Source organism: Pagrus major, chromosome 6 (assembly GCF_040436345.1).
Source record: "Pagrus major chromosome 6, Pma_NU_1.0".
Taxonomy (NCBI): Eukaryota; Metazoa; Chordata; class Actinopteri; order Spariformes; family Sparidae; genus Pagrus; species Pagrus major.
In genome coordinates, this window is record NC_133220.1 from 4,494,959 (window position 1) to 4,521,508 (window position 26,550).

The 26,550-nt window shown below is 39.7% G+C and overlaps 3 protein-coding genes and 1 long non-coding RNA gene across 5 annotated transcripts in view; 3 read left to right on the top strand and 1 right to left on the bottom strand.

Moving 5' to 3' along the window:
* The window catches only part of mtss1 (MTSS I-BAR domain containing 1), a 63,427-nt gene extending 58,326 nt beyond the window's left edge, over positions 1-5,101 (top strand). For both annotated transcript variants that reach the window (XM_073467820.1, XM_073467821.1), the window contains one exon: positions 963-5,101. In XM_073467820.1, coding sequence (XP_073323921.1) covers positions 963-2,164 — 1,202 coding nt within the window. In that variant the 3' untranslated portion in view covers positions 2,165-5,101. The remainder of the gene's footprint in view (positions 1-962) is intronic.
* An 8,987-nt stretch (positions 5,102-14,088) lies between these two features.
* LOC140997899 (uncharacterized) lies at positions 14,089-26,544 on the bottom strand. The gene is made up of 3 exons (XR_012179411.1): positions 26,234-26,544; positions 16,675-16,830; positions 14,089-14,620 (listed from the first exon to the last, which is right to left on the bottom strand). It is a non-coding gene; the product is annotated as an uncharacterized lncRNA (long non-coding RNA).
* Positions 17,562-20,124, top strand: LOC140997574 (kelch-like protein 10). Its single transcript, XM_073467520.1, has 4 exons — positions 17,562-18,001; positions 18,221-18,829; positions 19,513-19,662; positions 19,771-20,124. Exons 1-4 carry the CDS (start codon positions 17,585-17,587, stop codon positions 20,122-20,124), a joined length of 1,530 nt encoding a protein of 509 aa, XP_073323621.1. The 5' UTR covers positions 17,562-17,584.
* Positions 23,040-24,899, top strand: LOC140997898 (E3 ubiquitin-protein ligase TRIM35-like). Its single transcript, XM_073467948.1, has 2 exons — positions 23,040-23,155; positions 23,260-24,899. The coding sequence occupies exon 2, from the start codon at positions 23,275-23,277 to the stop codon at positions 24,337-24,339; it is 1,065 nt and encodes a 354-aa protein (XP_073324049.1). The 5' UTR covers positions 23,040-23,155; positions 23,260-23,274; the 3' UTR covers positions 24,340-24,899.
* Positions 26,545-26,550: the final 6 nt, after the last annotated feature.

The window sequence follows — 26,550 nt, forward strand, 5'->3', positions numbered from 1 at the left end:
TGTCATTTATTTTTACAATTATAAACTGCAAATCCTCACAATCAACTTGTTTGCTTAAAAAAAAAAAGACAAATGTTTTAGCGATTATAAAAACTGCTGATCATCATCATTATTTTTGTCAGTGAAATGTTTTGGTACTAAAACGAACATCCTTTATGTGAATCATCCGTTTGTTACTGTTGGCTGCTGATGCATGAAGAGAATGAAATGTTTGATTCCTTTGCGCTCAAAAAATCAAAAATTAGGAATGTTAGTGATTAATTGCCACTAAGAATTAAGATAAGAGATGGGCACAAATACATCAAAAAGTATCTTGTTAATTTAAATGTGTAATTGTTTTAATTTTAAGAAACACAAAAAAACATCCTGTACCGATATTAGTACATTTTAGCTGCTAAGTATCATTCAAGTTATCAGGTGCTTAACTTCTGTTGTTTTAACTCAAAACCTCCTGATTAGAATAGTTTTCTAATAGAAAAACATCCAACATATTTCACATGTCAGGCCAATTAATGATTAACTAATAATTTATTACAGCAGCTATTGATTAAAGAAATTGTCCTCTCTAATCAAACTCAGCAGAAAACAAACTCAGCAGTGTTGAACATGTGATTTACATCCTCGCCATGTGTTTGTTTGACCTTTTATGATGTTGTAGTTTTACGTCATTCCCACGAACATGGTGTCTATTTATAATTTCATTATTCAGAACATTGTGCTGGATCTGTGTGTGAGACGTTAAACTGATTGGGTCGTGTGTTCCCTGTTTGTTAGATAAGAGTTTCCACAATGATGCATCTTATAATTGTTCACACGCAGACACACATCGACCGATGAGTCACTGATGTGATCGTGTGTTCTGCTGCTTCTGTTTGTCTGACGAGGACGTGAGAACATTTTATCAAATGTCATCAAGATTAGAAATAACAGAAGTCCAATATCTTCTTTGTCTCTCTCTCCAGTTGACTACGAGTCCATCTCCCTCCATGGAGACGCCGACTCCATCTCCTTACATCACCTCTCCCACGGCAACAACCAGTCAGACTTCGACAAGTCCTCCACCATCCCGAGGAACTCGGATCTCAGTTTCCAGTACAGGAAGTTTGCTCAGTCCAAGCGACCCTCCTCCACCGTCAGCCTATTGGCCGAGCCCGAGCTGATGGGCAGGTCCGTCCGCCAGCTGCCGTCCCAGACGGCAACAATCAGGCGCAAACCGTCGTCCAAGCCGGCGTATCGCAGAGGCACGATCAGCGGTGGGGTTCCCATCCCCATCTCTACCCCGCAGGTCCCCCTAAAAGCCCTCGCAGGAAATGGAGGGAGTGATGAGAATGTTTTCACAGCGCCCTCTGCTGGAGGAGCAGGAGGTTTAGGTTACAGTAAACTCTGCACCTCCACACAGAGCCTCAGTGCCTTACCTCCCTCCTTCTCCTCATCACCGTACTACCAGCTGGTCCCTGGTCAGATGCCCATCCCGGTGCCTGTACCTACTGTACCCTCCCTGCCACCAGAGGGCAGCAACGCCAAGCAGCTACAACAGAGACAGTACCAGCAACATCTACAGTACCAGCAGCAAATCAACCAACTAAATCATCAACAGCAACACAGTCAACTACAGCAGCAGCAGCAATATCAGCAGCAGCAGCAGCTGCAATATCAGCAACAACTACAGCAACGGCAGACAATCAACCAACAACTCAATCATCAGCAGCAACACAGTCAGCTACAGCAGCAGCAGCAACACAGTCAGCTACAGCAGCAGCAGCAACACAGTCAGCTACAGCAGCAGCAGCAACTTCAGCAACAGCTGCAACATCAGCAGCAAGTACAGCAACAGTTTCAGCATCAACAATCACTGCAGCAGCAGCAGCAGCAGCAGCAGCAGGACCTCCAGCAGCAGCTGACCCAGCAGCAGAAACAGAAGCTGTTCCAGCAGCAGCAGGCCCAGCTCCAGGCCGCTGCGTCCCAGGGAGATCCCTCCAGCGTGGGCCACAGTCACTATCAGCCCCAGGCTCCTCCACCCTCCAGCCAGGACCAGGACCCGGAGCAGCTGCCCCAGGGTGGAGGAGGAGACATGCTGACCCAGATCAGAGGAATAAAACTCAAAAGGACCATCACCAACGATCGCTCCGCCCCTCTCCTGCCCCCACCGACCAATCACCAATGAGGCCGACCGGCTGCAGGTTTACTGTTCAGTTGAATGTGTTCAGAAGTCCAACACACGGACTTCCTGTTGGACACGGACTTCCTGTTGGACACGGACTTCCTGTTGGACACGGACTTCCTGTTGGACACGGACTTCCTGTTGGACACGGACTTCCTGTTGGACACAGGCTGTGGGCTGATCGATGGCTGGAGCTCGACGTGTGTCTTATTTTATTTTCTAAAACTCTGCTTCCTTTTAGGCCGTTTAGATTTCTGTTTGTTTTAAACATTTTTTGAGACTCTGTTTTCATTTCCTGTTGCTGCAGCAACCATCTTTTGCCTTTTTTCAGTTCATGTTTGCATTTTGATTGTGCATAAAGTTTTTGTCTGACGCAGTCTTACCCATAGAACTGTTGATTGTTTTAGTTTAGTCCTCACTTCCTGGTCAGATGATCGTTATGTGGCTTGTTAATCGGCCACACAGGAAGCTTTAGTGTCTCAGATCCTCTTCAGTTCGGGGTGTGTTTGATTTGCCTTTTTGCATAGACTCTCAGACGGGTGGGGTTTAGTAATTAGTCCAGTAGCTCCCGCTGTGGTTGAACCATGGTGTGTGGAGGTTTTAACTGGCTGGCTGTGGGTCAGTGTCGGTCCAGTGTGTCTGAACGGCGAGTGTTTGGTTTCTCAAAGAGTCGAACGCCAAACAGACGCTCACGACTGTGGAACAAACCGTCGACTGGGTCTGTAGAATGTAAATACCTTCGAACAAACAAAGCTTTGTGAGCACCGGAGGAGGTTGGACGTTTGCACCGTACAGACATTTGAACTGAAGAGAATTTTGATTCCCTCACCTTCGAGTGGCAACAGTTTCCACTCCTGGGACGCCAGACGGTGCCGCCGAGAGCTCCTGTTTGTGGAAAAAGGATTAAAAACGTTACTGTGTACGAATGTCTGGTTTACTGTGTAAATAAGTAGCTGTTAAACACGAGGAATGAGAACAAGAAGACGACGGGTTGGTTTGCAACTTTTAGAGGCGACGCTGTTGTTTGCGACTTTAGCTGACGTTATTACTGAGACAGCGGCGATGAGAAGCAGAAGTATGAAGAAGGGTAGAGACGGTCACAGCTGCTGGTGACGGACAGATCTGTGAATTTTTACCGTGACAATCAATTCATGATTAATTTTCTGATGATCAGATATTAGCTTCAGCTCTCGTTATCTAATAAAACAGTTTAAACTGACATTTTCACAAATTAATACAGTCAGTTGTTATATTTTCATGTGTTTCCATCTAAACTATTAGAAAACAAAACTCAGTGACTTTACACGTTAAAACAACTTCCTGTTTTACAGTTACAGGATCTAATATGGTCGAGAAAGACTCCGCTAGAATTTTATTTTTTTGTTTGTTTGAGTTCAGCTCCTCCCTGAAATCCACTTCAGTCGGCGTCTGAACTGGAAAACACAACACACTTTTTCAGTTCTCGAATTAGCTCCCGACAGCCAATCAGAGAGCAGGACTGTGAGGACTTTGTGTTTGCTTTAAATTAAACGGTATTTATCTACAGAGGTTGGTTGGGCTCCAGTAGCTGGTTCTATTTTGGATCCTATTTCGATCTGTTCATTTGTTAAATCTCTGATGTTTTATCTCCTCAGTGTTCTTCTTCTTTTTGGCTTAGATCTCGTGTACAGTAAACTGATTCCAGACCTCAGTCACTGCTGAGCTCAAATATTTAACATTATAAGTTCACTTAAAGAATTAAGTCTTAATCCCCCTTTCCCCAAACTGGATTTCAGACTGAATAACGACGTGTTGCCTCTGAAAGTTGCTGCCTGAACGCGCTGGGACGCAGAGCCGTAGCCTCTATTGAGGACTGAGGTCCTCCGTTAATTTCAGGGGTTAACTGACATAAGGAGCCTGCAATCAATGATTGTTTTAATAAGCAATTAATGCATAAAACATTTGGTCTAAAAAATATCAGAAAACACAAAAAAATGCCTATGACAACTTCTCAGAGAGACGAGTATGTCGTGTTTTATCCAAAGTCCACAGATGTTCAGTTTACAATCGAGAAGACTCGGCAAACATTTTAAAAACATTTGTGGCTGTTTCTGATCCATTTTTAGACCAAATATCTAAATGTGACATTTCCAGCAAGACATTAAAGTTCAAATTAAGGTCATTTAGTATTTTCTACTAGAATTACAAACCTGAATGTGTAGAAGATTTTTTTTTTTTTTTTTTTTAAATACGCAAAAAATTGAATGGAGTTTGGTTGACGGCTCATCGAACATTTGTCTTCATTGTGACAGGCTCTAACTTTGGGACCTCAGTATTTTCTCAAACTCTGGCTTCGGCCCTGCTGGGAAGCTGCCAGCGGAGACCAGCTGCATGCTGGGAAATGCAGTCCAGTCTCTGGTCAGCTGGTCCCAGTCTGCTCTCAGAAACATTTCTGTCTTTCACGATTCCCTGCAGCTGATTAAAGTGTTTATATTGTTGACGAGACAGAAACGCTGCCTTCTGAACAATCTGAGAGCTTCTGATATTCAAATGATTGATTGATTGATTGACTGGACCCAATAAGACAGACAGCAGTTGTGTGTGTGTATATATTAGTGCTTCTAATCCTGGGAGAGATCTAAATCTATATATAAAATGTATGTAAACATATCCTGATTGTATTTTTGTTGATTTATTGATCAGACGACGTGATCAGATCTGACACTGCCATCGGTCGTCACTCGTCATATTTTTGTAGAAAAGCTTTAAAGGAGGAAACCCGGTGAACTTCCTGATGATCGAGGATCTGAAACCTGATTGGATGTCTGACTGTCGACAAGCGAACGAAGGACTAAACCGACGCACGGACGACTTGAACCAACAGAATGTAGAAATGTTTTGTTTTTCATCTTTTGATGTTCGCTGTGGGATCAATAATAATAATGATAATTGATTCATCAATCCTGGTGGTACTGTTTTCTTTTCTGTCCTGTGTTTACTGTTAAAGCTGGAACGGTTCATATTCAGATGTTTAGCTGCACATTTGTTTTTTTAAAACTTTTTTGGGAAACACATTCGATAAGTTTCTTGAATGTTTAATTTTAAGCAAAAGTTGAGTTACAGCACGATGTTTCCTGCCGACAGACATGAAGCTCATCCTGCCCTCACAGCAGTCGGCTGCTAGAATATTTCATACTACAGTTTTTTTTTTTTTTTTTTACATCTTTTAATATTTTCATTAGTTAAAAATATGTCTTAAACACACCCTGAGCCCTCTGCTGTTAACAGTAGGAGAGATTCAGTATCAAAAGATTTTTCAAGCCTTCATAAAGCTGAGTTTGTGCTCCAGCTGCAAATTAGGATTATTTATATTATTGATTCATTTGATGATTATTGACACAATTGTTTGTACAGCGTCGTAAAATACTCAAAACACTCAAAATTTACACTGATTATTTTTATCTTAATCGACTTAATGTTTTAGTTCTTTAATTATTTAAATCTTGTTGGAGCGTGTTGTAATGCTGCCCTCTGCTGGTCACATCTGGGTTGTAAACATTAATTAGCAGGAGTAAGTCGGTGTAGATGATGGATGATCGACTTAACTGGCCACGAATTGCATTTAATTTTAAGGATAAGAGGAAAATTATCTGATTCCTGGTGGGTGTTGTAAGACTAACTAACAATTATCTTCATTATCAATTCATTTATCATCAGATGTTTAGCTAAAAATGGCGTTTAATTTCTTTGAGCCCGACCAGATTTATTCATATTGCTCAGGAGCACTTCGTAAAACTTCTGTCAGTGAACACAGCTCGTCTGAAATCGACGATGTAATATCTGATCAAAGCGTTCTCACACTGACACTGTTTCTCACACTGACACCACATATAAAATGCTAAAGTTGATCTAAATAACTTCTTAGGATCAACACATTTTTATAATAATAAGTGGCTTCATACGTACCAGACAAAGGTACAATTTTCAGTTACTTTACTTCTGTATTTCCATTTTCTGCTGCTTTATACTTCCCCTCCTACATTACCACATTTACTTGGTACATTTAGTTACTAGTTACTTCGTAGACTCTGATTATTCAGTGTTTTATAGGCTGTTGCACATTTTTAAAATAGTTTATTTTATCGGCAATCCGACAGAAAAGTCTCAGGTACAGATAATCAGAAAAATGCTGAATATCCATCAGGATCGACTCATAATTTGGAGTCATGTTTTTGTCCACCAATCTTTGCTCTCTTGTACAGTAGCTCCATTTTTGGTCTCCACCAACATCCTGGTGAAATACATCCGTCTTTTTTAGCTGCTAAATGCTCCACTATGTTCACCAGCTGCTGTTTGGTACTGAGCAGGTAGTGAACAGTGGGTTTTTAGACAGACGGCTATGAAATAAGATGAAACTCAACATAAAGCTCTGTGAAGCCAAAGGGAGCTGCAGATTCAGGTTATAATTCACTGCAGGTTCATCACTACGAGTTAGACACTTAGATCAATTACAATCTGTTCTGTTTTTATCTTTTTCTTTTCTGTATTGAGGTTTACATGTAATAAACTGTGTGATGCAGCTCTGCAGTGCTTCATCCACAACAAAACAACCCGACACCACAGATCCGTTTCAGAGCAGCAGAGCTCCTCTGAGTCACGCTCACTGTGGTTAAACATCCTCAGTGATTACCCATGATCCTCGGGGTGTAATTTAGGCAAGGGCAGGGCGCACACACCCACACACACACAAACACCAGACTCTCCAGGGGTTACTGTGAACACACCATGTGTGAGTGTCAGCCACTCACAGCAGTAAGTTATGATTAGCTCCCTCTCTTATCATCATGTGTTGTCACTTCGGTGAATTATTTCCCTTGTGGGACACACATGCTGCTGCCAGGACAAGGTAAATCTCACACACACACACACACACACACACACACACACACACACACACACACACACACACACACACACACACACACACACACAGATGAACTTGTTGACCTGAGTTGTGTCTGGATTCACACGTCGATCTGAGCTGTGCTGCTGTGACAAACACTGAACAAACATCTTTTCTACTGAAACCTCCAGACACAGCCACGGCCACGGCCTCGCACTGACAGAAAAACAAAAAGTGTCTCTGGTCTCAGGCCACCCAGCAAAAGACATCTCGTCACATTTTTGTTCCTGTGTCACATCTATCTCGTGTCATCAGATGGGATTAACATCACAGGGGAAGTCAGGGATTATAATCTGGGCTCCTCCGTTATAACTAACTGCTCCAGACTGTATTTTAAACACCAGGACTTGCTCTGTGACAAAGAAACCTGCAAGACAAGCTGAACGACAGAGCCACAAGTCTCCACAGGGGGGCGCAAGAGAGCTAAAGGTGAGACATGAGGCAAAGATACTGCATGAGGTCATTTTCATTCAACTCATAATAATACAAGAATGGTCCTGCAGTCCTCTTTAACCACCACAACTGCTTAATTATAATTTAATGTCACCAGATACACGTCAAACTACTCACTCATAGACACCAGCCACCTGAATACACCAGAATACATTAATGATGTCTATTCTGGGCTGAGACACATCCTCCATCTGAGTTTTATGGAAATCTGTTCAGTAGTTTTTGTGACCTCTGCTGACAAACCAACCAACAAACAAACAGACATATAATTCTCATATTTACTGACATTATCTCCTGGATATGATGTGAAGGCTTCATGTAACATCAACTGTCAGAGTAGAAGCGTCTGTTCCTCTGCGGCAGTTTTTGGTTTTCACACATGAAAATAATTTTCACACAAAAATTGATCTTGAAAAAATGTAAAATGTATTTACTTGTTTTTCTAACGTAAAAAAAAAGTTTTTTGTTTTTGCTCCTATGAAAATAAACGTTTCTCCCACCAGAATTTTTCTTTTCCACTTGGTTCCACGATAAAGAAACAAGAGATTCACACATTAAAAATAACACGTCATAAGGTTTCACAAATTAAAAACACAAAATTTCTCCTGCCAAAACCTTGTTTTTTCCTTTTTTATTCCAAACTTTCTTCTGGAAAAAAAAAAGTTTTTTGTTTTTACACAAAATAACATTTTTCTCCTTCCAAATTCCTTTTTTCCCCACTCAGTTGCATAAAACCCTAAATTCACCCCCCAAAAAAACTTTTTTTTAACTTATTTTTACACATGAACACACTCGGATTCACACAAAAACTGAATGTACAAAAAATGTTTTCACAGAATTTGTCTTTTCCACTTGGTTTCATAATAACAAAAAACACGAGATCACACATGAAAAAAAAAATTTTTTCACTCGGTTTCACACAAAAATTGATCTTGAAAAAATGTATTTACTTGTTTTTCTAACATAAAAAAAAAGTTTTTTGTTTTTGCTCCTATGAAAATAAACGTTTTCTCCCGCCAGAATTTTTCTTTTCCACTTGGTTCCACGATAAAGAAACAAGAGATTCACACATTAAAAATAAAATTTCATAAGGTTTCACAAATGAAAAACACAAAATTTCTCCTGCCAAAACCTTGTTTTTTCCTACTCGGTTGCATACGTTTTTTGTTTTTGCTCTTACGAGAAAAAAAGATTTCACTCATTTTTACACATGAAAATAAAAAGCATTTTTCTCCTGCCAAAACCTTTTTTTTCACTCAGCTGCATAAAACACAAGATCCACCCCCCCAAAAAAATTCAGTTTCACACGTGAAAAAAAATAAAAATTGCCCCCGAAAAAACATTTTTACACATGAAAAAAAACCACACAAAATATGATCCTTTTTGCTCGTAAGAAAATCTGTCCTAAAAAAATCTTTTTATTTGGTTTCACACCTGAAAAACATAAAATTCTCCTGCCAAAACTTTTTTATTCCACTTAGTTGCAAACGCCCCCCCCCGGACAAACTTTCTTCTCCCTGAAAAAAAAAGTTTTTTGTTTTTACACATGAAAATGTGTAAAAACAAATTTTCTCCTTCAAATTTTTTTCCCCACTCAGTTGCATAAAACCTGAAATTCACCCACCAAAATTTTTTTTAAACTAATTTTACACATGAACACTCAGATTCACACAAAAACTGATCCCGAAAAAAATTTACAAAAAATGTTTTCACTTTTTGTTCCTACGGAAATAAAAAAACGTTTCTCCCGCCAGAATTTTTCTTTTCCACTTGGTTTCACAATAAAAAAAAACACGAGGTTCACACATGAAAAATAAAATTTCATTGGGTTTCACAAATGAAAAACACAAAATTTCTCCTGCCCAGACTTTTTTTATTCCTTTTTTATTCCAAACTTTCTTCTCCTGAAAAAAAAAAGTTTTTTGTTTTTACACATGAAAATAAAAACATTTTTCTCCTCTCCCACTCAGTTGCATAAACCCGAAATTCACCCGCCAAAAAATTAAATTTTTTAAAAGTTATTTTTACACATGAACACACTCGGATTCTCACAAAAACTGAATGTACAAAAAATGTTTTCACAGAATTTGTCTTTTCCACTTGGTTTCACAATAACAAAAAACACGAGATCACACATGAAAAAAAATAATTTACTTGGTTTCACACAAAAAAAAGGAAAAAACAGTGTCCTGGAAAAAAAAATTTCACTGGGTTTCACAAATGAAAAACACAAAATTTCTCCAGCAAAAACTTTTTTCCCCACTCAGCTGCAAAAATTTGCTCCTGAAAAATAAAAACCCACGAGATTCACACATGAAGAAAAAATAGAAATAAAATAATGTTTTCACTCGGTTTCACACATGAAAAAGAAAAATTGCTCATGGAAAAGAAATATTTTAAGCATTTTTCCAACATGTAAATTTAAAAAATGTTTCTCTTGAAAAAATGTTTCACTCAGTTTCAAACACTAAAATGTTTGTTTTTGCTCGTACGAAAATTTGTCCTGAAAAATTTTTTTCATTTGGTTTTACACATGAAAAACACAAAATTCCTCTGGCCAAAAACTTTTTTATATTACTGACCCGGCTGCAAACGTTGCAGAAATTTTTTGTTTTTACCCCCACGAAAAAAAATTCACAAAAAAAGAACTGCTCCTGGAAAAGAAAAAATGTAAAAAAAAAAGTTTTTGCTCCTGTGAAAAAATGTTTTATTCAGTTTCACACACAAAAATTGATACTGAAAAATGTTTTACTCGTTTTTCTATTATGTAAAAAAAAAGTTTTTGTTTTTGCGGCTACGAAAAAAAAATTGAGTTCACCCCCAAAAAAATCTCGATTCACACATGAAAAAAACTTTTTTACTCATTTTTCCAACACAAAAATATATAGTTTTGTTTTTGCTGCTAAGAAAAAAAATGACATTCACACATGAAAAAAAATATTGCTCTGAAAAAAACATTTTTGTAATCGTTTTTCAACATTTTTTTTCTCCTCTGGATTTTGTGTTTTTGTTTTTTCACGTGTTTCACAGACAGAAAAAAAATTAAGGAACTTAGAAAGTTATCCTGGCAAAACTTTTTTCCACCAGTTCTCAAAGTGATAAACACACGAGAGGAAACACTTTAGATCACCAAAAAAAATAAACTTCACTTGTCCCTCAGGGCTTCCGTACTGTTATCACTTTTCAACATAGATATAGCCGCTCTCACCGCTCAGCTGTTGGCTGCTGGTAAACACATCATGAGCTGTGATCAAATTTCTTACTTGTAGATGTTTTTGAAGAAATACAACCCGAATCACGACATGCCAATTCACACAGCACTATCATCATATGGTGTTTGGAGAAACATGGTTGGTAATATGCAGTGGTATTTAATCTATACGAATTACAGACATGGCAGAGTCGCCCAGGATTAAGATCACAGACAAACCAAGAAATTATTACAAATTACTAGAGGATCACAGGTAATACTGGGGCTAATGTCATATAATGTGTTTTCAATCAAATTTGCAAAGCATGTTTTAATTTTTTTACCATTTTCACACAAAAGTCCATATTTAAACGGAAAGTCAGTGATCCACTTTAAAATACAAGGACTCCTCTCTACAAACTGATTTGAATTACAGCAGAACAAGCAACTTCACATCGTTGTTTACAGTAACGGCAACTGATGAAAATCCCACTTTTCATGCAGGGATTCACGCCCTGGATGGGGTTAAACTCCCCGACAAGTGAAGTAATTTTAAGGTCACCCCTTCTTCAACCAGAGAAACAAATCCTGTCTGAATGGGGTGTAATATATGAAACCCATGTGCATAGATTAAATCAAAAAATATAATAAATCGAATTTGCCACAAGCGTTTGTTTTTTCTCTTTCAAACTTGACTTTCATACAAAAAACAACAACAAGAACACCGTACGCAGCCTAATTATTGTAATTAAAGTAGGAAACTCAGTGAAGATAAAGAGGAGCAGTGTATTGTGTGAGACGTTTTCCAGGATTAAGGCCAAAGTTGAACATTATCTAATATCAACAGTGACTCATCATCCCTCCTTTGATCGCCTCCACAGCAGTGATTTATCCTGCCTCTTATTTCCCCTTTCTTTCCACATCTGCTCTTTCTTTTCTCTCTTCACCTGCTGCCTGTGAGTCATCTGATGCTCGGGGGGGAGACAGGTGGATGGCGAGGGGCTTGGATTACACACACACACACACACACACACACACACACACACACACACACACACACACACTCCTCCATCCAGTAAATCAGATGTTATCGTGTTGACATCAGACTGTTTACAGGCCAGAAGAGGCACCGAGCGAATGAGAGAGAGAGCAGTGAGACAGGTGACTCGGTCACGATCAAAGGCGCTTAGTCATTGTTGGATATAAACACACACACACACACACACACACACACACAGGCAGATGTCACAGTGGTGAGTCAGACCGACCCAGATACTGAAGTAGACAAACTCTCTCTGTGTGGCAGCTGCTCGATGACTCAGAGCTCACATCACTATGACTCTGCACAAATCTCTCTCTCTGTGTGTGTGTGTGTGTGTCAGGTGTGTTGCACCAGTGTTGCACCAGCTGCAGTTCCTCTCTGCTCCACCAGAGAGCGCAGCAGACCACTGACCTCTTGTCTCTCTAATAAAAACTTCTGTTTCTCTCTGACAGTCTTTGAGTTTGTCCTCAGAAAACAGCAACTGTCTAATGTTTTATATTCAGCTGCAGTGCTGGAGAAATACTCACATCCTTCCCCTACAGTGAGTAAAAGTACAACACTGTAAAATGATGTACTGCATTAAAAAAAAAACACAAAAAAGTACACACATATGGAAAGTTAAATATGCTTAAAGTACCAAAAGTAAAAGTACTTCTTGAGAAGTAAAAAGATTTCCCCATCAAGATCCAGTTATTATTCCCTGAACAATGAATGAACATGTCAGGACTTCTACTTGTAACTGAGTATTTTTCCAAGTGTAGTATTAATACTTTACTTATCAATGCTAGCAACACAGCAAGGAGAAAATATACACAGAGGGTCATTTTACAGGACAAAGAGACAGACAGACAGACAGATGGAGAGACAGACAGACAGACAGACAGACAGACAGATGGAGATGTGTGTGTTTGACTCACGTTGATTGACGTGTTGATTGAAGGTCATTCAGCTTTTCGTCAGGATGGCGAAGTAGTTTTAATATCCATGTCACATGAAGCCTCCCTGCACCGGCTGTCATGTAGCACAACGCTGCAAGCTAACTGCTATCATTAGCGGAAGTTGGACGTGTCCATTAGTTTGTTCACTGTGAGGCCGGAGAGCGATTTACTTCATTTAACTCACAATTACTTTTAGTTACTTTCAGTGACCGAACTTAACTTTTCTGTTGACGGGTTCCTGAAGCTCTGTGTAATTTCCCTTTTATTTGGCAGTGAAGGTGGTTCATCAATAGCGGATAAACGAGCAGGTGCAACCGCAACAGGTCGAGCTGGAAGCGGGGAGCTGACTTCCGGGCAGAGGCGTTTCTTCCTCCTCAACTCTTAGCCTGTTTTTTTTAATATATTAATTTATTCAATTTTATAATCACGCTTAAATCATGTTTGTTTCGCCATTGTTGTAGTTAGCATTGTTAGCTTACATCGCCACCTAACGTTAGCTAGCCAAGGAGGAAGAACTGTGCTGTTACCATAGGAACCAATTAGAGCCGAAGTCACGCCCCTTTCCGGTTTTCCGGACCTTTCGATAATTTTGATCAAAATACATTATTAAACAATAAATATTAAAACATACATATAAAATAAAATAAATAAAAACATTAACTTGATTTATTGCTGACTTATATTAGATTTAAAAGGGAACTGTTGACGCAAGTCGTGGGAATCACCGGAATATGATTGGTTCCTATGGGAACAACACTTCCTTCCTGCCGCAAGCCGGCGTTAGTTGGCGATGTAAGTTAACAATGCTGGCTACAACAAAGGCTAAACAAACATGATTTATCCGTTATTATAAACAAAAATAATATATTTAAAAACCAGTAAGCTAAGAGTTGAGGAACAAGAAACGATATTCCCTCCGTAGAAATCTGAACACAGCACTTCCGGTTTTAAAAAAGATGGGGGAAACCGGAAACGGCCTTATTTCATAAAACTTTGTATGTTAGTGAATGAAGAGACAAATAATTTATTGATCCTGTTTGAATTTCACACTGCATTTCCAAGATTTCATTAACTTCATATATTTTGCGTTTTCTAACAGCTGTCTGACATTTTAGAAACATCAACTCATGTTTTTTTTTTTTTTTTAAATAAACACTTCTTTGGGCTTGTGGCAGTGATGTGTATTAATTTACTATAATTTTAATCTCTCTTTATTTGTGGAATAATTGACACTGTTGTTGGATTATTCCTATTGTACATTGAACTGTCAAATATGAATCAAGTGAATTGTTTCAGTGAAATATTCTGCAGCTATGAAGCAAGAGCAGGAAGTTCTTGTGTGGGTGATAAATATGAGGAAACTGACACTTGCACCCAGTTTATTGCACTTAAGAGGAAGCGGAGCATCAGAGAAATGATGTTACATAAGTCAGCGTCTCGTGTCCACATAAAACAGTTCCTGATATCAAAAACACAGAGACAGTTTGATGGTGATAAAGTGTTGCCCTAGTTTTAAAGACTGAGGCTCTGAGTAAAGACATAGCAGCTCTTTTCAGACACAGTCAGAACCACAGAGGAGGAGCTGAGAGCTGGAGACGTCTTATTCCTGCAGAACTACAAGGCTGCAGTGAAGAGAGTCCAGCAGCGCCCCCTGCTGGAGGATCCACAGCTGCTCTCAGGAGCTCTGATAGACGTGGCCAAACACCTGGGCAACCTGAGCTTCAACATCTGGAACAAGATGAAGGAGACGGTCTCCTCTACTCCTGTGGTTCTGGATCCAAACTCTGCTCATCCAGAACTCCTCCTGTCTGAAGATCTGACCACTCTGAGGGCTTTGACTCAGGGACTCACAGCTTAGATGTTGAGCTCTGGTCTCTGGGTGCAGCTGCAGAGTCTGTGAAGAGGAAAGGTGACAAGTGGGAAATAAAATTTTCAGATGGTAAATATTAAGCCTGCTCCCCCATCAGCCCAACCAATCTGATCAGAGTCAATCTGGACTTTGACAGAGTAAAACTGTCATTCTATGATCGTAATACTAACACAAACATACACACATTCACTTTCACTCAACAGAGATCGATTCCCAATTAGGATTTTACCAAGAGGAGGACGACTCTGATGACAACAATGATGATGATGATTAGATAGTGTACACATACAGCAATCAATATCTTAAAGGGAACCACCATGTCATTTAAAAGTAGAACGTTTTGAAATTCTGCCTTAACCCTCATTTTATCTTATTCGAGTTCACATTGTTTGTGATTTGAAGACTAAAACTGTCTCTGCTGTTCAGTCACTCACTCAGTCACTTAAAAGGAAGTTTAGTTCTGCTGTAGTTACACATGTGATCTTGTTTTGAGGTTTTCTACTGACTCATCATGACTAATTGCACCATCACACTCTTTCCCACCACCTAGCGGGTCTTTGTTGTGTATTGTTTGTGTTTGTAAACCAATAAAGAATGAAGGAAAGAGAGAAATGTGTTCAGATTCACTGACTATATTTTTAGTTTTGATTTGTCATCATGTCTCAGAAAGTCGACTGAGCACGAGCTAAAATCAGCCTGGCTGTTTAAAGTTCAGATCAAATGTCAGGATGACTTCGACACAGGGTTATAATATTCCAGTTTCACATAAGACTTATTTCATTTACTTGTGTTTATTCAGTAGTGGTGAAAGAAAATCTCATTTAAATCGTTTTTGTGCTGCATTCACAGAACAAAAATGTGGATTATACAGAATCTAAACCAAAGACAGGCAGAGAAACACCTCATGGCTCTGCAGTTAGCAGCAGTTAGCGGTGACTTCGGTGATATGCTGCCCCCTAATTGTTTGGAGTAAGAATTCAACAGGTGACCAATTATTACACATAGCACCTTTTAATAATATGTGTATTACTGCGGGTGAACTTGAACTGGACTAAATTAAAGTAAGTGGCACATTTTTAAACTTTTGATATAATGCAATCCAAACTCACTGCAAACCACGACCTAAAAAAATAACCTCAATTATTTATATAACATTTCAAATTAACACCTTTCTGAAAGTTTAAACAAAAACTTTAACATCATCATCTTCATCTAGAATTTGTGGCAGATCTGTTGGATTACAAATTTCACTTATAGTTTAGTACAAAAGTATAGTAAAATACGTACAGAGTAAAATTACTGATTTCTTATTTTACTGGTGGACCTCTGTAAGAAGAACTGTTTGAAGATCAGTGTCGGGGACGTTACTCAAAAAAAAAAAATGAATTACACACTACGTTTTACAAAAAGTAATTTGTTTTATTTCATTTACTAATTTACTCCCCGTAGAAAGTAATTTACATTACTTTTGTGTTACTCCACAGCTTCACGTCTCACGAGGAGGAGTCTTTAAATTGCTTAAATTAGGAACAGTAACTGATGACGTAACAGCGTTAAAGACAAATGTAATGTGATTACAGTACACAAAAAATATCCACTTGGAATATTAATTTTTACTTCACTTAAAATATTAATCACATGAATCACAGTCAGAGTTTTTACACCTATTTCTGTGTTTATGGGCAAAATTGTGCAACTTTTTACAGTGTGAGTTAGTATAAATACAAAACAGACATGTTTACGATGCGTTCTGTGAACTTCCTTCGTCCCACTAAAGAGGCCATTTTGATAAAATATTATCCAGCTACTGTTCAACTGGACTGTTTTAAATAAAAACTACATTTACAAATAAAATAATAATAATGATAATGATAATAATAATAATAATAATAATAATATGTTTGAGTGGTTGTATGGTTGCAACCATAACATTTCACAGTTTGAACTGACTGTAGTCATGACGATGAGATAAGATTCCATCATCAACCTGTTGAGACACTCAGACAAACCAACCTACAGACTGAGGGAAAGATCTTCAAACTAAACTAAACTAAACTAAACTACTCAAGATGACTGACCAAGGCGAATATTCAGACCAGCCAGGCTCCGTGTTTAACGATCTCCGTCTGGAGGGCCACTTCTCTGACGCAGTCATCAAAGTCCAGGATGTGGAGTTTCAAGTCCACAAGATCATCCTCTGTGAATGCAGCCCGTACTTCCGGTGAGTCAGTGATCTGATATCAGGCAGAAGGATTATAAATTAATATTCCTTTAAATAAGCAGAAAAAACAAAATGATTGGTTCATGATTAATCACAATAAGCAATGAGTTTGTTTGATTCATGAGCAGTTGTGATGAAACAAGTTGACCTAGGAGTTAGGACATGAACGACCTGATGGAGAATATAAATAACATGTTTTTAAAGATAATTCAAAAGTAGAAGTTTAATTATGATGCAGGTTCCCTGTCTGCTCACAGTCAGATATAAGTTTAAATGAAGGTTTTTTTCTGACATTCAGTTGTGTACAACAACCAGTTGTTGTTTTTTAATTTCGACTCTGTTGTTTTATATCCTGTCTCTCGGTGCTACAGTACTTTTAATAACTGAATAAAAAGAGGCTGAATAATATATACTTAATGGAAGTTATTATGCACGCTTGAAACAGCTGACTGTTGATGAACTTTTGTCCAAAAACTCAGTACACAAATTGAAATTGAAAAGCTGATCCCAGCTGCTTAAAAAAACAACAACAGAAAAATATTTTGGATGTGGTTAAAAAAAGAGCCCAATATGACATCAGTGCACTGAAACTGTAACCTCACTTGCAATTAAATAGTTATAAATCAGTGTGCCGATGAAAGAAAGATGTCGAATACTGTTTATTTTCAATCCTCTCCTGTGTTTTCATCCTGACCCACAGAGCTCTCTTCATACGCTGGTCAGCCCCAGAGAAAAAGGTCTTTAACATCCCGGACCTGTCTCCTGACATGATGCAGATCATTATTGAGTTTGCGTACACCGGCTCTCTCTCTGTGACAGAGGACAACGTACAGGAGCTGCTGGTAGCAGCCAATCAGTTCAACATCATGAACATCGTACAAGCCTGCTGCGACTTCCTGGAGGAGCAGCTTAGCCCGAAGAACTGCATCGGCATCTGGCATTTCACCAAATTCTACTCCTGCTCTGAGCTGCAGGAAAAGGCCTACAAGTTTGTCCTTGATCACTTTGAGGAGGTCGTTTCTACTGAAGAGTTTCAGGATCTCACTGTAGAGGAACTCAGTGACTTCATAGAAAGTGACGACCTCAACGTGAGAAAGGAGAGTACTGTGTGCGAGGCCGTTCTTCACTGGATCACCAACAGTCCACAGGAACGAGAAGGACACCTGCTTTTACTCTTGTCTAAGGTAAGTCCTGCCACTAGCTTTAGCTTGGATTTAGCTGACAGCAAAAAAATCAATATTGTTTGATCACCTGGGTGCTTTCAAACCTGTAGCTCCACTACAAACAAACTGAGAGCTGTAAGCTTGAAGTCTTGTTAGACCGACTGTATACAAAGAGGGCAGAGCTTCTGGGAAGGAAAAGTGAAGTCAATTCAAAGATTTTCACTTGTTTTCTCCGTGTAGGTCCGGCTGGCCTTGATGAGTCAGGATGACCTAGGGACAACTGTAATGTCCAGAGAGCTGGTGAAGAGCAACGCTGAGTGCTCTCAAATGGTGATGGACATCATGGACAACAAAGACCACCTCACCTCACCTGCCCTCGTCATGCGTGACTCTGCCGCTCGTCCTCGCCTGCCTAACGCCATCATGTTGGCCATCGGAGGCTGGAGCGGAGCTGATCCAACTAACGGCATTGAGGCGTATGACATCCGCGCTGACCTCTGGGTCAACCTGACAAATGATGAGGAGCGCCCTCGTGCCTATCACGGCACTGCCTTCCTCGACGGGTACGTCTACTGTGTCGGTGGCTTTGACAGGCAGGAGTCTTTCAACAGTGTTCGCAGGCTCGATCTGAGCACACACACCTGGCAGGAGGTCGCACCCATGCACTTCCGCCGCTACTACGTGTCCATCACTGTGCTGAATGGATGCATCTATGCCATGGGAGGTTACGATGGGCATGTACGCCTCAGGACTGCAGAGCGCTACAGGCCCGACACCAACCAGTGGACTATCATTCCATCCATGCACGACATCAGGAGCGACGCCAGCTGCACAACACTCAACGACAAGGTGGGTGAAGTGAAAGAGCAGCTGGGACGAGTAACAGAGAGATGTACGGTGTTGCCTGAACATTGCTAGTTTGATTTTCTACCTGCTTGGAAAAAGAGTTAGAGGAAATTCAGACCTGGTATTAACATCCATCCAGAGTGATCCGATCACAGGTGGACAGCTCAGAACCCTCCAGTTCACACCTCGAGTGACCAATTGTGATCTGACTTCCTTACTCTTAACATGTAGCATCAGTTGAACAATTATTTATTTTTACAAATAAAGAAATGTCTTCATGTATAACATTTGAATTTGAATTACCAAGACGGCCTAAACAGTTTTGTTGCAGACAACAATTTTAGAGAGTTATGTTTCTCCCAACTCAACAACTTACAAATTTACACAACTTTTTGAGGGAGTCTGTGGACTTTCTTCAGGAGCGACAAAACAGTTGCTTATATTGGTAAATTTGACATGTTTTTGGCAAGTAAGATGCAGAAGCTTAAGTAGAAGACACTTTATACAAGCGAAGACACAACTTAATGTGTTGCATATATTACTGAATTCACAAGAATGCATGAATGATTTAGGATTTGTCGTAGTTTGTTCGCAAAGTTTGTTAAGTTTTTCCTCACTCAAACTCTTAAAATCATCTGAAGTTGAGAAGTGCTAAATAACTTAATGTCCCATTCTGTTTTTCCTAGATCTACATTTGTGGAGGGTTCAATGGGAATGAGTGCCTGGAAACCTGCGAATATTACAGCCCAGAAACCGACCAGTGGACGGTGATCGCCCCCATGAACAGCCAGCGCAGTGGAGTTGGCGTTGTGGCGTATGCAGACTGCGTCTTTGCAGTGAGTACATAAATGTCAACCTCTTGAGACCAGATTTCTGCCAACCTGTCTTGTAGATTGTTCATTGAGAGCAATGTGCTGAGAAAGTGTTTCCATTTCCTCACACAGGTCGGTGGATTCGATGGCAGCGCCCGTCTGCGCAGCACTGAGGCCTATGATCCCCGCACCAACACCTGGCGTGAAGTGTCCTCCATGTTGACCACCCGCAGCAACTTCGGCATCGAGGTGATCGACAATTACCTCTTTGTTGTGGGCGGCTTCAACGGCTACACCACCTCCTATAACGTTGAGTACTACGACGCGGCGACGGATGAGTGGTGTGAGGCCTGTGACATGGAGATTTTCCGCAGCGCCCTCAGCTGCTGCGTGGTGCACGGACTCCCCAACATGGCCGAGTTCACTTTGTGTCGTGACGCCAGGCCATTTTTAGAACTGGAGTTAATGGCGGAAGAATCCACTTAACAGTCCTTCACACGGTCCGGCCCTGTACCACCATCCACACCGGCAAGACTTAGTGACAAAGACTTATTGGCCAACTGTAAATGAACCCTGTGCCCTTTTTAACATATTTAATTGCATTCTGAGTTCAACATGAGTCATAAAAAATATTTTTTATGTTTTACAGGAGTAAGAAAAGAGAAAGATTTTGATTTAAAAGCTGCAATGTATTCTTAATTTCACCATGCCTTTAAAGCAACGCAATATAACTTTTAATAAATAACAATAAATAATTTTTGATGGTACAGTTGACAAATTGTTACCAACCTGGGATTTGTATCTACAACAGTGGTGTTGCACTATGTAACTGTGGGGATCGCCAAATGACACAAAATGTTTTGCTTTAGTTAAAAGTTTTGTATCGTTCTCATTGTTCTAAGGAGGTTTTCTACTGTTTGACATGAGGAGCAGAAGGTAGACAGATGTTTAAGATTGTGGGCCTGTTGTGGAGTATCTGTTTGCCTTAATCACATCATCACACTCCTGTCCTGTTATTTTGGGTGAGGAGCTTTCACTGCTGTCGCTGTCATTTGAATTCACTTTGAATATGAAAATCAGCTGTAGACCAGGCTGTAAATGCTAAAGCTTTAAGATTTTGATGCTCGCAATGTAATGTGTAACCTGTTGTGATCGCTTTCAGCTACTTTTGGATATATATTTTTTAATAAGGGGAAACAGGTAAATGTGTTCAGATTTATTGAATGTTGTGGTGGATATGATTGTATTTCCTTGTAGAGATGTTCAGAAATAAAAGGTGAATCAAAAAGAGGTTTTCTTTTGTATTGTTTAATAGAACGATAAAACAGAATAACAGAGTCGATCTGTTTCTGAGTACACAGGAAAAAATCCTGCCCTAACAGACTCTTGAGAAGCTGCTTACAGCCAAGAAATCTGCCTAGAGGACAAATTAACTGGAATAAAGCATGGCTGGTTGGTGAGAAATTTTGTCTCAATAACAAGGTGAAAGAAGTCTCGTTTAAAATCTTACATCAAATTTACCCTGTAAAGAAAACCCTTGAAAGATTTAAGTTAGACATTGAATATGTGTGTGATTTCTGTGAACTTGAAGATGAAACTATTTCTCACTTATTTTATCATTGTGCATACAGTAAATCTTTTTGGAATGATGTCCAACACTTTGTGCAAGTTAAAAGAGGAAGAACGATCAGTTTCCAGGAAAAACATATTTTTATTTACTATGAAGATCAAGATAAAGACTTTTGCTTTTTCTGTCAGTTAATCTTGAGCCTAGGGAAATTTCACATCCACAAAAATAAATGGGCCAAATCTAAACCGAACATTGTACCATTTAAACATGAACTGCATCGTTATGCTGCCACAATCAAGGACCTTAAAAACAAGAAAGCTACCAGAACGTACTCTATTATGGAGAAATTTTGTGTAAGTGAACTGTAACGCCTCTGGCTGTCTTGTCTTTGTTTTATTTTTGTCCTTTGTTTTGTTTTCTTTGGTCATTTTGTTATTGTTACTTATTTTGTTTTATCTTATTGTATTTCTATGTATAATTGTATGACATGTGTCGCACCAATAAAAAAAAATAAAAAAAAAATCATTAATCATCAAGGAGACCGATAATCGATAAACATTTGCAGTAAAAATAAAAAATCCAAGTGTCAAAATTGAGAATAACCACTGCTGGAAAGTAACTAACTACAATTCACTCAAATATTGTATATGTAAATGTATATATGTATAGTACTTTTACTTTTCACTCTTTCCAAGTTAAATTTTACTGATAATACTTGCATTATTACTTATTAAGTAGCTTGTGGTGGAGTATTTTCACACAGAGTGGTGTTAGTAATTTTATTTAAAAGGTGCACTTTGTCGTTTTGGGGAAGAAATTTTAATCGGAAGAGAAAGATCTTCATTTTTCTGCCTAAACAAACTAAATAAACTGTCTTTGTTTTCACGGCTGAATAAGACACCTCTTTATATCGGTGAGAGATGTCTTGTGTAGATGGTGGAAAGCTTCATCTTTGTTTGGAGTAAGAGTGGGTGTATTAAAATATTGCATTGGGGTTAGGAGTTAGCAGTGTGTTAGAGGCTGAATATGGAGAGTGAAGAGAAAAAACACCACCTATTGACCAGAGATGGGAGTCACAACAACAGATAAAGTGACTCCTGCAGTCGGTTGCCAGGCCCGTTGCTAAGGACTCTGCAGGGTGTTTACCTTGTGTTTCATTTTTACCTTCATTAAACAGCTTCAGACTCATTGTGATGGTAGATAAATGACTTGTTACAGGGACAGTGGAGGCTCCTTCCATATCGTGGCTAAAAACCAACCCTGCGCTCAGCCTCGGGACCGGCGGTGTCACAGACAGTCGGTCCGGCCCAGTACCGGTCCTGGCCACAGGCTCAGCTCCCGTCTCTGTGGCACCGTGAGTCCGCGACACAAACGCGCCCCGTTACATGTGATCTGTTGTTTATGACAGATCAGACTACACAAATACACACAACATAACATAACATGTATATGATAATCCATCGATCCACCGACTGACTTCACTGAAAACAAATGCATACGACCGGGAGGAGGGTGAGGAAAACAGCGGAGAACAACGTTTCATTCTTACTTAAAAAAAATAAAACAACACAAATTAACCACGTATAGTCTATAACCATGACTTTGAGAACATCATCGGTTGATGTGACCTATAAATCCATCATTTGATTGTGTAGATTTGTCATTACCGGTCAAACTCATCCACGAGCACTCATGAGCGCGCAGCGCTTGTTCAGAACGCGATTTGCTCGTTCTCATTGCCGCAGGGCATGATGGGAGGCCCCAGAGCATCATGGGGGGTGACTCAACTGCGCATGCTCTATGGGCCCCATAATGGTATCCATTAATAATAGATCCATGACACACACACACAAGCAGAGAGAGAGAGACGAGGACAGATTCACAACTTCCACTGAGAGGACAGAAACAAGAGAAAACCTGTGTAACAGCTGACTTCACACGCTGAACGTGAGTTTACCAGTAACAAAAGAGTAAAACTTAAATGTTAACTTTTCAGTTGATGGACACGATCGATTGGTTTGCAGTGTGCTCACTTCCTGCTTTGTTTTCAGCATTTTTCAACCACAATGGCCTCCATCGTAGAGGACGATCTCTCCTGTCCTGTCTGCCACGAGGTCTACAAAGACCCTGTCGTCTTGGCGTGCAGCCACAGCTTCTGTAAAGACTGTCTGCAGAGCTGGTGGAGAGAGAGACAAACACAGCAGTGTCCAGTGTGCAAGGCAAAATCTTCAACAACTAATCCACCTCGTAACCTGGCATTGAAGAACCTGTGTGAGAGCTTCGAACTGAAGAGAGATCAGACCCCTTCAGCAGAGTCTGAGGCTTTCTGCAGTCTGCACGGTGAGAAACTCAAACTCTTCTGTCTGGACCATCAGGAGCCGGTGTGTGTCGTCTGTCTACATTCAAAAACACACAACAACCACAGATTCAGTCCCATCGATGAAGCTGCACAGGATCTTAAAGAGGAGCTCCAGAAGTCCCTGAAGCCCTTACAGGAGAAACTGAAGGTCTTTGAACAAGTTAAAGGAAACTGTGATCAAACAGCAAAACACATCAAGGTCCAGACCCAACATACAGAGAAGGAGATCAAGGAGCAGTTTAAGAAGCTTCATCAGTTTCTACAAGAGGAAGAGGAGGCCAGGATCTCTGCTCTGAGGGAGGAAGAGGAGCAGAAGAGTCAGATGATGAAGGAGAAGACTGAAGCTCTGAGTAAAGACATAGCAGCTCTCTCAGACACAATCAGAGCCACAGAGGAGGAGCTGAGAGCTGAAGACGTCTCATTCCTGCAGAACTACAAGGCTGCAGTGAAGAGAGTCCAGCAGCGCCCCCTGCTGGAGGATCCACAGCCGGTCTCAGGAGCTCTGATAGACAAGGCCAAACACCTGGGCAACCTGAGCTTCAACATCTGTGACAAGATGAAGGAGACGGTCTCCTACACTCCTGTGATTCTGGATCCAAACTCTGCTGATCCAGAAATACTGGACCTGGTTGAAGTTATACCCATTGTGTCCATACCCCTACCCCCCGACGTCTGCTCTGATGCCTTTGACTTAGCGACTCACAGCTGGGCTATTGAAGATGAAGACGATGAAGACAATGAATGGCTTATAAATCACTTTCCAATCACATGAAGGTTTTGATTTAAAAGCTGCAATATGTAAAAATTTTGGTTAAATACATAAAAAAATGATCAACACAATTAGAAGAAATAACAGTTCTGACAATTTGTTACAGACATCGATGTGTTATGGTGCAGAGATATCTACTTAAGTTAGCATGCTAACCGCCTAGCCCCAGCCTTGTTCTGTCTCGTTAAACAACCCCAGGCTCACAGACTGGACCGCTAGCTGCGTGGCTAACTGAGCTAACTAGCAAATGGCAGCTACAGTTAGCGGCTGTTTGCGATTGAAGTGACCTCACTTGAGGTGGCCAATTCTTACATATTGCACCTTTAAGGGGATTTTTTTCACACATACTTCGCATGTCTAAGAGATAAAGGAACACAGGTTTAAAACCTGGAAAATGTATTCTTAATTTCACCGTGCCTTTAAAGCAATGTAATGCAACTTTAAATCATTTTTGATGGTACAGTTGACAAATTGTTACCAACCTGGGATTTGTATCTACAACAGTGGTGTTGATTGTATTTCCTTGTAGAGAAGTTCAGAAATAAAAGGTGAATCAAAAAGAGGTTTTATTTTGTATTGTTTAATAGAACGATAAAACAGAATAACAGAAGATAACAGAGTCGATCTGTTTCAGCTGAAAGGACACAGCTGAGTACACAGGAGTGTATTTGTTGAGTCTGAAGTACTCAAGTACTGAACTTCAGCACACATTTGAAATACTTGTACTCTAGTTGAGTATTTGTGTTTATGCAACTTTATACTTCTACTCCACATCTCAGAGGCAAATATTGTACTTTTTACTCTTCTGCTACTTTGACTACATACATCTGACAGCTTTAGTTACTAGTTACTTTACAGATTGTTTTCCATAATCCTTCCTGTCCAGTGAAAACCCTGTGAAGGATGAAATCCCTCTTGGATTAGCAGGAAACTACATCATCACAAAGCTGAAAACAGGCTGTTCCTCTGACTTTTTACAGATACATGGTTCTCACAGTGCAGCCACACTACAAACGTATGATGATCTCACACACTATGATGCACTGCTGTAGATTAAAGTAGCCAACGTCAAACATCTACAAAAAAAATGACATACACATGAACGCAGCAGTGATATTAATCCAAAAATATCAGATATAAAAACACTGACAGGGACCATTTTGCAGCATAATGAGTACTAGAGGTCGACCGATACGTTTTTTTCAGAGCCGACACTGACACCAAAATTAATCATCAAGGAGACCGATAATCGATAAACATTTGCAGTAAAAATAAAAAATCCAAGTGTCAAAATTGAGAATAACCACTGCTGGAAAGTAACTAACTACAATTCACTCAAATATTGTATATGTATATATGTATATATGTATATATGTATAGTACTTTTACTTTTCACTCTTTCCAAGTTAAATTTTACTGATAATACTTGCATTATTACTTATTAAGTAGCTTGTAGTGGAGTATTTTCACACAGAGTGGTGTTAGTAATTTTATTTAAAAGGTGCACTATGTAGTTTTGGGGAAGAAATTTTAATCAGAAGAGAAAGATCTTCATTTTTCTGCCTAAACAAACTAAATAAACTGTCTCAGTTTTCACGGCTGAATAAACTGAATGAACAAACACAATTTCATACTGGTTTACTGTGTTTATACGTGGCGGACCCTGCCACCTTTCTAGCTTCAAACAGTGTCCCGGGACCTTATTTTCCTCTGAGAACAGCTTGTTTATTTACTAATAGAAAAAAATGGTATTATTACCTCATTAATATTGTAAATATTAAAATTATTTGTTTTTGATTTTCTGCTCCAAAACTGCTTATTGCGCCTTTAATGTATAGAATGTGAATATAGGTCAATATTTAGTATAATTTAGCATTTCCTCAGTTTTAATACTCACTAGTTGTTGTTCGTCATGAAGACTGAACTTGTGTTAGCATCTCCAGTCGAGCCGTCCTGCTAACGTTAGCCGGGCTAACGCTGTTAGCATCGCTAGTGCTAACACAAGCAGCGCCTGCTTCTTACTGCTGTTCAGTAACGTTGTCATCAGTCGTGGCCACTTAAAAAAAGTTAGTCGTTTTTGATAGTTTTGCCACAAACTCTCCATTTTCCTCCCGCTTCCTCCGTTTTTCCGACTTTAAGTTGGTTTCTACTCCATTCGCGCCATTCAGTTTGTTTTGCCCACTCTCTTCCTGAATCATTTCCGCGCATGCGCAG